The sequence below is a fragment of the Scophthalmus maximus genome, chromosome 11 (genome assembly GCF_022379125.1).
Source record: "Scophthalmus maximus strain ysfricsl-2021 chromosome 11, ASM2237912v1, whole genome shotgun sequence".
In the NCBI taxonomy this organism is placed as follows: domain Eukaryota; kingdom Metazoa; phylum Chordata; class Actinopteri; order Pleuronectiformes; family Scophthalmidae; genus Scophthalmus; species Scophthalmus maximus.
In genome coordinates, this window is record NC_061525.1 from 10,180,687 (window position 1) to 10,193,062 (window position 12,376).

General features: G+C 40.2%; 2 protein-coding genes and 1 long non-coding RNA gene across 3 annotated transcripts; 1 reads left to right on the plus strand and 2 right to left on the minus strand.

Annotated features, from left to right (window-relative positions):
* The first annotated feature begins 16 nt into the window (after positions 1 to 16).
* LOC118299245 lies at positions 17 to 2,224 on the plus strand. The gene is made up of 2 exons (XR_007031689.1): positions 17 to 410; positions 1,694 to 2,224. It is a non-coding gene; the product is annotated as an uncharacterized LOC118299245 (long non-coding RNA).
* aldoca (aldolase C, fructose-bisphosphate, a) lies at positions 777 to 4,228 on the minus strand. The gene is made up of 9 exons (XM_035622796.2): positions 3,916 to 4,228; positions 3,233 to 3,369; positions 2,884 to 3,095; positions 2,652 to 2,706; positions 2,381 to 2,541; positions 2,210 to 2,293; positions 1,935 to 2,109; positions 1,633 to 1,832; positions 777 to 1,517 (listed from the first exon to the last, which is right to left on the minus strand). Exons 2-9 carry the CDS (start codon positions 3,342 to 3,344, stop codon positions 1,425 to 1,427), a joined length of 1,092 nt encoding a protein of 363 aa, XP_035478689.1. The 5' UTR covers positions 3,345 to 3,369; positions 3,916 to 4,228; the 3' UTR covers positions 777 to 1,424.
* A 1,560-nt stretch (positions 4,229 to 5,788) lies between these two features.
* Positions 5,789 to 12,325, minus strand: rskra (ribosomal protein S6 kinase related a). The gene is made up of 12 exons (XM_035623686.2): positions 12,057 to 12,325; positions 10,021 to 10,269; positions 9,826 to 9,909; positions 9,668 to 9,736; positions 8,771 to 8,840; positions 8,159 to 8,266; positions 8,009 to 8,049; positions 7,887 to 7,914; positions 7,490 to 7,579; positions 7,220 to 7,308; positions 7,002 to 7,112; positions 5,789 to 6,908 (listed from the first exon to the last, which is right to left on the minus strand). The coding sequence occupies exons 1-12, from the start codon at positions 12,084 to 12,086 to the stop codon at positions 6,612 to 6,614; spliced, it is 1,266 nt and encodes a 421-aa protein (XP_035479579.1). The 5' UTR covers positions 12,087 to 12,325; the 3' UTR covers positions 5,789 to 6,611.
* Between the last annotated feature and the right edge of the window lie 51 nt (positions 12,326 to 12,376).

The window sequence follows — 12,376 nt, forward strand, 5'->3', positions numbered from 1 at the left end:
TCCCCTGTGCTCAGGACTCGCGCTCTTTTAGCGAGGCGTTCATGAACACTGGGAACACTGCAGCCACCGGCGGCGCGTCCGCCACGCGAAGTAGTCCGCCAATTCACCAGGTCTAGTGGTAACGATCGATCATTTTCTTCGATGATTTGACCAATTGATACGTTATTAGTTATTGGTATATTTCTATGTGCAGCCCATCTCATTTGTACCTACATTAACTCCTTTAATTATTTTGAATTAAACGTGGTGCTTGTGTCTATCAGTCATCAAACACTACAATACATGTTTGCCAGTTTATTATACCAATGATGTGCTACTGTGTTTTTATTTGTATGTTTAATCTTTCCAGGAACTGTGGATGAAATATGTATTTACCAAGTTTTGTGCAAGAATCTTGTATGTAGTACAATGTAAGTACTGGCAATGACACAATGCAGAAATACTCCTGCAGTACTTCTGAACTGAACATTTTACTTGATTAAAAGAATATAATTAATATCACCATAGTATATAAAGAATATTTAAAGTCCAAAAGTACACATTTTTAAACAACATTTCTATATTATTCAATCATTGTCACAGATGAATTAATGTATGTATGTATGACTTTATTGTTGCAGCTGGCAAAAGTGGAATGATTGTAACTACTTCATATGCTGCTGGGTAGCTCAATCAGTATTAATACATCATAATATAAAATATTTGTGATTATATTTTGTATTGTTAATCAGTATCTGCAAGCGACGAAAGCATAAAGCACAACATACACAATAGACTTTGACTGAACACTGATTTATTGTTTGAATGCTTTTATTTGACTATTTCATCTAGACTTTAAGACAAAGAAATTCACACTGAGTTTTATTTCATTGTTGTGCCGAGTGTTTCAATTTGCCCTTGTAGCTAGACAACAAAAAAATCCACACACTCACATTCAGAGAAGCTTTGCACACCATGAATATACTTCCACCTAACATGTGGGTGAGTCTATAACTAAAGATCAGCCATTAATACTATTCAAATAATTCTGCTGTGATACAAATAAATATTATTGTTCTGCAGGCAAAATTAAATTTACTTATAACACATGACACAAGTTAGTATTTGTAAGAGTAAGTTGTAGATCCAGGATTTTAGGGCTTTAGTCATTATCACAATTAAGATCATACTGCACACTCATGACATTATTAAAGCAAACAACTGTCATTGGCTACATGCATTAGAGATATCCAAGGCCATTTTCTGATTGTCCTCATTTGTCAAGGCAAGGAAGTACGCTGTCACTTATTTTCATGTAACATCGTCATGAGTGTCAGTATTCTTACATATTGTATCTAGTATCTACATTACAATTCCTCTGTAATATGTTTTGTAATGGTAATGGAAGAACACAATTCTAATTTAAACGTGGCTTTTCATAACACTCAGTATGCATGACAGGATCCATAAACACGTGGGTTGGCTTCACTACAGTTATCTCCACCTGTGTACTTCCCCTGACATGCCAGACTGTTCACCTGTAAACAGAGAAGACGTCAAGCAAAAACACACACACACACACAAAATATGAAATAAACTCTTGTTTGAAGTAGAGGATCACTCTGCATGATTTATAAGAGTAAACAAAAGCACCTCTGCTCTCTTGATGAACTGCTCCGTGGCGGTTTTCTCGTTCTCTTTATGCCCCCTCCAGGCCCTGAGCGCAGACGCCTGCAGGGCTCGGCCGAAGGAGAACGTCAGGACCCAGGGTTTGGCCAGAGGGCAATTGTTGAGGGCATTGAGGTGGACTGAGGCCTCCTCTTCGCTCTGACCGCCTGACAGAAAAGCCACTCCTACAGGGGACAGATAATATGCTGTTACTTCATTGTCTTTTGTTTCTGCAGATTTCATTTCTTTGTAAAAATCCTCTCTACACGCGGTGTTTTGGGTTTTACCTGTGACCGCAGGGGGAACAGTGCGACGCAAGGCGGTGATTGTTGCCATAGCAACCTCCTCTGGGCTGTACCTGGTGGGACAGCTGTGTCCAGGCGTCACCATGTTGGGTTTGAGGAGAGTGCCCTCCAGGTACACATGGTGGTCCGACATGGCTTTGTACACTGCGGCCAGGACCTGCGATCCACGGCAGAATTATTTCTCACTTCTCACTCTTGAAACAACATTGCCACACACCCGTGCACATGTACTATGTATGACAAAAAAATAAACCCACCTTCTCAGTGATGTACTGGCAGCGTTTCAGGTCATGATCTCCGTCAGGCAGAATCTCCGGCTCTATGATGGGAACAATACCGTGCTGACCGCAAAAGGAAATATAATCAGAATAATACAGAACCATAACACCACAGTGATGTATAGACAAGCTGCAATACTGGGTCCTAACCTGCTGGCAGATGCTAGAGTAGCGTGCAAGAACATTCGCATTTTCTGTGATAGCCAGTTTAGATGGATTGGTGTCACTGATCTTGAGGACACAGCGCCACTTTGCAAAGGTGGCTCCGTCCTTTTTATACTGCGCACAGCGCTCCGACAATCCATCCAGACCTATGGAAGAGGATTTCACAAAAAATCTATGAATTGTCTTGTCTCTGGAATTTCTATAGGTGAAATTGTTAAATCTGCACTTAACTACAAAAAAAAGTTTTTTGTCTGACCCTGTGAGGTGGTTTCTCCACAAGTTCCTGCCAGGGGGACAACACCCTTGTCAACCTGAGTAATATGAGATAGAGAAGGGATAACGATGTTAAGTAATGGTATACAGAAAGAATTAATAATTCAGAATTCATTTACAATTGGTTATTTTCTTAATCAAACAAAATCAACCTGTTATCATAAAAGTTGGTCCAGAACAATACATTTATATCATTAGGTAGTGGACTGCCACACCTTGATGCCGACCAGGATCCCCCTGTCCCTGATCATTTTGACGAAGGGCACGCCGTTATCCGAGTGCTGGTACAGCGTCTCGTGGAAGAAGATGACCCCTCCGATGCAGCCGTTGATGCGATCGTCTGCACTGAAGAGAATCTGCCGGTACTTTCTGCGGTTCTCCTCGGTGTTCTCCACCCCCACCTGGGCCAGCCGCTTGGCCATGCTGCCTGCAGTTAACATGTTGTATGTGATGTGCACACAAGAAATGAACGTGCACCATTTGGACTGGACGGTTTTAATCAGAGACAGGACTAATGTCTCATGTACTTTTAAAGAAAAGAAAGAAACAAAGAGTTCAACAGACCCACAGACTCATCTGCAGCCAGGATGCCCTTCCCTGGAGAAACTATGCGTAGAGCAGTCTCATGTAGCTCCTTCTTCTGCGCCTCGGAGAGCGTGGGCAACTGGTGCGTCATCCTGAGTTACTGACCTCCCCACAGCCTTCGGTAGAAAATGTGACCGTATGATTGTATAATTCACACATTAACAACCCCCTGAAATTCACACCCTATCCCTCCATGAAGTTTGTTCAGATACAAAATACTAACAGTTTTTCTCACTCTGTTTCTCAGATAAAAAACTTTAAAGTGTAATGATTATATTGGCAACAAGCTGTACAGTTATTCTCTCCTGGGTTATACATGAGTGATTGACCTGCTGTAGTATCACCTTCTATAGATAAGGTGATATAGCGGACCACATACATTTGAGGGCACTATAATGTGATAATGGAAAGACAGGACTGATTACTTTAACAAGTAAAAATGACATCTTGCTGCAAACTTATCATATGAAGTCAATTTTTAATACTCATGGACGCCCCAAGTTGCCTCCAATAGTCTGTTTCCATCAATTTTCGAACATCTGCAAGTCAACAGTAAATAGCTGGATACAGGTGTAGACAGATGTGCCCACCAGAGTCAGTGAAACCATCCTAAATGTCAAAAAAGACAGCTGAGGAGAGGGATGAGCTGTAAAGGATCTTACCTGACAGAAAGTGAAATCAAACGTGTCCTGTCCACTGATGTGACGAACACTGGCGTAGTCTCCCAGTCTGCTCTAGTGTTTTATCTAGCCCAATTGTGTCACACCTCTTAAGGCGACACCCCTGGGCGGGGCCTGTACACCCACCTTTGGCCCAAATGAGAAAATCTCGATGATTAATTGTTCTTTTTAAATGTAGTGATCTTTATTGTTGTTGTTCAGTTGCTTCTCTTTCACCCAGATATGACAATTTTCCAATTCCTTCAAACTCAAGCTAGTGCTTTCAGACATGCAGAGTTGTAAAATAAGTCGAATTGTCATTTTGCAGCTTAATATATATTTACATATTCTGTTTTTAATCTGCTAAGCTCATGTTCAAGCTGACTGTGAAATAATAATTAATTTCTCAGTCGAACCCTCTACCAACCTCATTTGTGCCTTTAACCATATCCTGTGGCGTGCTACTTTTATTCTAATTAGTAAAGATGTGCCCCGAGGAAGGTTTCGAGTCACCTGATAATTTGGTCTTCACCCTCAAATTCACAGGGGTGATTGAGTCTTGGAGCAATTCATGCACTTGGTGGCTTCTTTTGTGAGCTTTAAACTGTTGAGAAACATGCCAGGAATAGAAACAGTTCCAGGTTCCAGTCTTTGTAAATGAATAAGGTTATATGGACAAAATTAGATCAGAATGAGGTCAGCCAAATCATGGAAGAATCTCAGAAGAAGGAATTTTCAGCCGTTTCCTCTTTGTATCCTGTATATTGCAAGAGCATTGAAATAAAACACAGAAACTTATTTCACATTAAGACGAAGTCAGGATTATTTCTTTATGTTGAAATCAGCCATGATTAGCTGAGTTAAATGATGTTCATCTACTTTGTTGCAGTACATGCAGCATTTAGGAATATGCATGTTTTCTGTTGTGTATTCCGTTATGTAACGATACCATGTGGTTGGACTTAGTTGGACGGCTCACCGGCAGTCCAGGGGACTCCTCTCTTCTCTATTGTGGGTCAGTGTGCCTCTCAAACGAGATGTGGGTCACTGGACTGCCTGCCACTGTACAGCCTCAACACAGACATGGTGAACCTGCCAAAGACAAGGGCCTGAGAGGGAATTCAGTGTCACGGAGCGGCACGAGGAGGAGCTGGTGCACTCCCATTCTGGAGACACAGTTTTAAATAGAAGCACGACTTCAAGAAGTACAGCAATTATGTTTGGATGCCTCCGCAGAGACCCTCATTTTTTCCCCTCTGTTACCTAATTAAAAACATTTAATGATGATACTTTATCTGGTCCTCAATTTTCTGTCCTATTAAGGTTGTCCTCGATGGGCTTGTGAGTGCTCCTCTAAATGGGTCAACCCAAGGCTGAAAGTTGGCCATGATGTATCCAGGTACATTTGTATGGTAACTGGTTTAAAATAACAGATGGACTAATTACAATGCAATCTCTGATCCTACAAAGTCATTTAGAAATATGTTATGCCCACAGTATAACAATTTAAATGTGAATCTTTGGAGATCATCGTTCTTTGCAAGTTCAGTTCATGACACACAATCGAGACAGCAGATGCCTTAACATGTGATCTTACTGACAGTAAGAAACTTGATGTAACTTTCCTCAGAGAAAAGCTGCAGGAAGTGATAAGTCTTCATGCAATCTGCATAATGCACATTTCAAATCCAGCCCAACCTCCATCATACCTGTCTATATTGCAACTTGTACTGAGACTGAAAGCTCGTTCTTGAGCAATTGACAAATTACTCTCCCCTTTAGTCCAAACCAGTAGGTGTTTTGAGCTTTCTACTGTATCTTGAAACCAGACCGTGATGTCAAGCAAGAGTTCCATGTTTAGGAATGAACTTTAATGCTCTACATTCATGGTATTTCAGTAAAACAGGGACAATTACATGCCATGGTATTATACGATTTCTTGATCATATAATGAAACAGTCACAGGTAATATTCAAAAATATGGAAAACTACTCCACTGGAAATGGAATTACAATTCTATTAATAAAGACAATACTGCAATTTAAAGATAATGTACAAAATTGTTTTATTGTATTAAATCAGCATGAAATTAACCCATTTGGCTGCAGGACCACAGCAGGCAACATAGGAAACGTTTATCAGAGAAACTAGGGCGTAGTTTGGTTTCCGAAGCAAATAAAGGCATTTAATATTTAAATCAATCTTGCAAATAACAATTTACACTAACATTGGTTACTGAGCCTCCCATACCAATGGTAGTAGTAAATAGCAAATCCTATTTAAAATCCTATGTAAACCTTTGTATTGTAACTATCCCTAAAATAATTTTGTGTCCTCCATACCCGATACTATTATTCTTCTATTTGCATCTTCATTACATAGTATCACTGTTTATTAAATTAATTTTGACTTATGATCAGCTGTAGACAATCGTTAGGACAATATTAACAGTGAATTAAAAATAAATATTGAATTATGTTTTTGACCTGACCCGTGTTGTTTGCAGAAACTTCTGCAGACCTGATTAGTTTCTGAAGGTGTAGACAGCATCCAGCCACAAAAACCGTCAGCAATGAGGTAGGGCGATAGCCTGAGGGGCAAGAACCAGGGTAAAAAAAAAAGAAGTACATCAACTCTCTCTGGCTGCTGCTCCTTAAGCATATTGCTCTGCACAGTAATAAGGCACTGAAAGTCCAGTCTTATATCTGAATAGTCTGCTCTGTGGCTGCTCTCGGGTCCATGTTGGCCAAAGTAGGAGACTCAGTGGGACTTAAAGGAGAATAAAGGATTTTATCACAGTCAAAGTTACCAAAGTAGTCCAAAGAGAGGCCTCTCCTTGCTTTGGCTGCCAAATCAGGATGAGTCCTGAGCTTAAGGATGAACTCAACAGGGGTCTTTTGGAGGATGTGAGAGTCGAATGAAGTGCCGCGAAAGAAGGGCTGAGTCTTGAAACCCTCCAGGTTACGGAGGCGGTTCACCGGATTCTTGCTCAGAAGCTGCATCAGTTAAGAGGGAAACAGACAAGATAAGAGATTTCACTCAAAGGCATCAAAGCGTGTAAATTAGAAAAGAGAATCACATTTACAGACCTCGGTGAGCAGTATGACCAGAGCAGAGTTAAAGGTGTCGGGAAGGACATAAGGAAATCCTCTGACCTTCTTCAGCATGGCGCTGTGGTCTGGCTCTGCACGTACTGGAAACTTAAGGCATAAAGAAATACTCAAGTAGGTGTATACGCACATTGACCAATAACTGACACAGTTCCACATCTACAGCTGGTGAATATCGTTTTCACGTGGTCCCTCACCTCTCCTGTCACCAGCGAGAACAACATAATGCCAAGAGACCACCAGTCAGCGGCGTGGTTGTATGGACCCCCACTTAAAACTTCAGGAGCTGTTCAGGAAAAAAAAACAGGAAACAAAGGGTGGTAATAACTTTATGATGATAGATCTGCATAAGACAACAAAAATCAAACATTTTTATGTAAATCACATCACAGGTGCATCACATTCAAAACTGGGTCAACTGAATCCAACGGGAGCAAAACAAATCATTTATTAGACAAAACTCTCACCCATGTATTGAAGCGTCCCACATATTGTAAATGCTCGTCCTCCTCGTTTCAGGCGACGTGAGAGTCCAAAATCAGACAGACGAAGGTGACCTGGATAATAGTAAAACACTGAAACTACCTCCACATGCGCATCCACAAGCAAAGCAAGTCATGTTTGCCTAATTTTGTATGTAAGTGGCCAGGAAACATCCTAATATTTACTATTCCTATTGAAATATGTTAGTTTTTATGCTAGTCTTACTACTGTTGTGACTAGCCAATTTTTTTTCTTATTTGTCCTTGTGACCAAACTAGTTTCTCTGCTGAGAGTTATAAGTTTAAGACATTTTAATCTAATCCAATGACTTTGCAAATGTAGTTTTTTTTTCACAAGCCCAAAGCAAAAATCTAGACAAACCTTGATCACTTAGAAGAATGTTCTCCATCTGAAAAAATATCAATATTACAATCATGAGTGACAAACATAACATATAAATATGTTTTATCAGGCCAAATAGTCCGTATAGAAAAAAATCATACCTTTATATCTCTATGCATGATACCCAAGTCATGTAGGAATCCTAAAAACAACAACCACACAGACAGAAACCACACGTGAAACTTTTAACGACAACTACAGCAAGATTTTTATTATTGTACGAGTCAATATTAAAAGTGATTAGCACTGACCCAGCGCACTGCCCAGCTCCGCAGCAAAGAGCCGGACCTCATCCTCCCCAAACTGGCGCTTCAGTAACCAGTAAGTGTACAAGTCTCCAGCGCCGCAGTAGTCGCACACTGCAAAGGACGATACACACAACGGCTGCTGAGTTAATGCAGACCAGCATCGTCTGCGACTAGATCTCAGTAATAAGGAAACAACCACAAGACAAAAGACCCCCAAAAAAGAGGAAGAAGTAAGGGTTGACGTCTTGCTGAGTTAGATTTTCTAACACCGCTTTGGAAACTACTTTGTCATGTATCCATCAATAATCTTAACTGAAAAAAATACAAAATAAAATAATAATGATGGATCGATATACAGTACATTTATAATCATGGTGGGTAAAATCAGTAAACACGTGCAGGCAGATGTGAGCTTTACCCAGCTCTCTCATTAGATGGCAGTGTACCTCTTCAATATGCAGTGCAGGGATTTATGATCCTACTGGAGGATGCATGTCTCTACAACAGTCCACTTTATGTTATGGGACCGAGGGGGGTCTCAGGAACACAAAAAGGATAAGGATGGTAGAAGTGGAGAGGGTCAAACTGTACCAATGATTATATTCATTAACTCACTAATGAAGAGGTTGCGCTGCGTCTGCCAGCAGTCCTGCAGATTGTGGATAAATGGGTGTTTGAGCTGCCGCTGCAATGCAACAGTCAACACACACAGACACAGGGAATATAACAGTGAACGATGGGCAGGGGAGTTCCTATATTCCAGATGACACCACAAGGATTTATTAATGGGCAGAAACTACATCATATATCTCCCTGTGCTCATTGTTGGAGATGTGATTATAGCCCTAAACTACTGAATCATTCAAACACTAAATTACTACTATACACTCACTAGGAAAAGCACACTGATACTGGGTAACAGCCTCACTTTTATCATGGCATGGATTCCAACAATGTGTTAGAAAAATTCCTGGGAGATTCTGGTTCGTGTTTATTTGCTTGAATCATAGCATTTCTCCAGATTGCAGCCATTAGAAGATGGTGAACTGTGGCCCACGAAGGGGCCCGTTGTTGGTCAACAGGCCCAGATTTTGCCAATGAAATATTCCAACACCATAACACCAGCACTACCAGCGTGGACTGTTGACAGTCATGTCGGGTCCAAATTTCGGCATCCAAAGCATGCTACAGTCAAAGTGTCTCATTTTGATGTTAATGTCAGCATTAACTGATGCTCCAGACATGCATGTGCATGGTTTTGTGCACTGCCCTGCTGACACACGATCGGCTGGTTGGACAGTAGCATGAATAAACAGGTATTCAGATCAAGTGAGTGTACTTGAAGTCATATTCAGTGAAGAGCACCAGGTTTGTCAACAGATACTGACATATGAGGTCTTTTCCATCGACTTACTGCTGCAGCTCTAACATAAGAATGAGAACAGTTAAGTAACGGTACTTCAACCTAATGGTAGCTTTCCCTACAACTGAGAATGTTACTGTGTGTCATACCTGAATGCTTACTTCCTCTTTTGACTGCTCCAGCACTCCTCGATTAAAGATCTCTGACTTTGGTAAAACCTACACAACGGTAAAAATGATTACGTAAAACAAATTTTAAGTTGATTGTATAACACTGTCATAGCCCTGGTTACTATGGTGGAACCAACCTTCACAGCATAGGTCTTCTCATCGAGAATGTCCTTCACTTTCATGATGGGTCCGTATGAACCTTTAGCGATGAAGCCCAGGATCTGTGAGCACAGAAACACTGTCATCTCTTTTCTTCTCTCTCTCTGTCTGTTTAACGGCAACATTTGAGTTCAGTTCTACTAAACAGTCCTATATTGTGGTGCACACAGTACCTGGAAATGGTCTTGTCCAGGAAATTGACGGTGTGGGAATTCAGGAAGGAAGACAGAGATGAAAGGTGGAGGAGTCCTCTCAGTGTCGGACGCCTCAGGGGGCAGCAGGACGCTGGGGACGGACAGGCTGTCATCCTCTCCCGCCGGGAGAGAGAATACAGCAGAGTGTCCAAGTCTGTGAGCGATGGAGACCCCCATGTTTGAGAGGAAACCAAGACTGAGACGACGCGGGGCAGTTGATCCCCCTCTCTAAATATAGTAGGAAAAGGGACAATAAAAAAAACTGCTTATTATCAAAGATGGAATGTTACTAAGGTACTTATACTTACTGTTACCTAATACTTTTACAAGTATTGTATTTTATTGTATTTGTGTGGGCATGTACACTGTGTGTGCTTGTGTGTCTACAGGTCCTGGACTGGGTGCAGCCTAATCAGTTAACCAGGAACACTTTGCCAGTGCTCCTGGTTACTTAAGTCTGCCAGATGTTTGTTGGTGGTTTTTGTCCTGCTGTCACAGCCTCTCCACCCTGCATTGATCTGCTTTTAAATTTTCGTTGCACTCACAACATGCACCTCACGCTGATCACAGCACTCACTCACCTGCACACACTACTGACTCCAACTACCACACCTCAGGGCATTATAATTATTGTTTACTTTAATAAATATGTTTGATTAATTTACATCTTCGTACATCTCCCTCATTTGTAGCGGCCTGCGAGCCGGTCGTAACTTATTACATTCATTTGACAGCCATGGTTACTTTGCAGATACGATTTTACATATAACTCATATGATATTTTAACATGGACAGTACAGACAACCAATCTTATGTACAGTTCAGAAATTCAATACATAAAAATACCTAAAGTAAATAACTAAAAATTACAGTTGTTAAAAATGTATTCTGTCTCAATTAGTTACTTTAAAATGCCGTTTACATGCCAGTGTTTAAGTAATATCATTTAATACATAATTATATTATAATCTGAAAATGGTCAGTCTGTGGCATTATGCATTTTTTCCTCTTATGATACATTTTGCAATTCAAACATTTATCTGTTTTTAAATACGTTTTTCAATGCACAACTTCTACTTGCTTCACCACTACTTATTATTTCATAAGGCAAAACTCTTTGCCTTGCCATTTAATTTAGTTTAAAATTAAGTTTTAAAAATCAGTTTGCACTCAATATTACTAGATCAGAGATTCAGTAACAGCATGTAATTGAAATTAAAGCACATGTTGAAATCTTCAAATATAGGAGTACAACTACTCTAAACCTCATGAATACCACTTTCTGATTAGGACATAATCTATAAATAGTTCATAAGATGTAATTAATGAATTTATTCATGCTTATTACTTCACTTACTATTACTTATTAGTGATAAGTCAATTATAAATAGGAACAAAATCTAGGTTTGAAAAACCCTTGTTGATTTCTTATCAGAAAGTGGTAACAAACTGTTCACACATCAGAATCAGAATCAGTTTTATTGCCAGGTAGTAACAGGTTAGCCCTGCAGAACAGTTTTAGTTTTCCCCCCTAAACACAATAAACAGACAAATCAATCGACACTTTTTTTTTTGCATATGAAATCGGAAGCTAATTCAATCGGCTGCATCCACTTCCATCAGTGCTGCACCAACTCATATATTGACCCTGGTCGGAAGGAAGGTCACTGATCAGTTAACAACTAATCAATAGCTCTATTTTTAAAAAGAGACTCCACATATGATCCGGTGGACACGTTTCCTTCATAGCTACAGTGACACAAACATCTGGATACTTTACTGCTTTTAAAACACTAATCATGTCACACAGTATCGCAAAAATGTGCATTTACTCATAATCCACCATCTTTACTTCAAAAACTAAGAGAAACAGGCTCGATTGCGATTGTGTGAAATATTAACAATAAACGCAACATCCCACGCACAGGATCACAGGTTATTCATGGTGTTTTAGCTATTAGCTCACGCAGCCACATCCATGTTACCATGTTGTAAACAATAACACATTGACTCACCTTACTGTTTTTACTGGCGTCACTGCCCATCACATCCTTGAGGACACACGAACCAATGTATTTCACACAAATGTGAGTTAAAAAAAAATATAAATAAAAAAGCAAATATTTCTGTTCTCCCTCTTGCCTCTTTTTATGTTCCAGAAATGCACCGTATCGTTTCGGTGATGATGAAGCGTCACATCCACGTGTTTTTTTTTTGGTGCCTTGAGGAAAGACAACGTTTGCAGCCTTTTTGCTGAGAGTTACTCTATCCAGAGCGGGAGGAGCTCGTTTCTGCTCCAGTTAAAGCTGTCAGATCAATGATCGATCATCCCTCT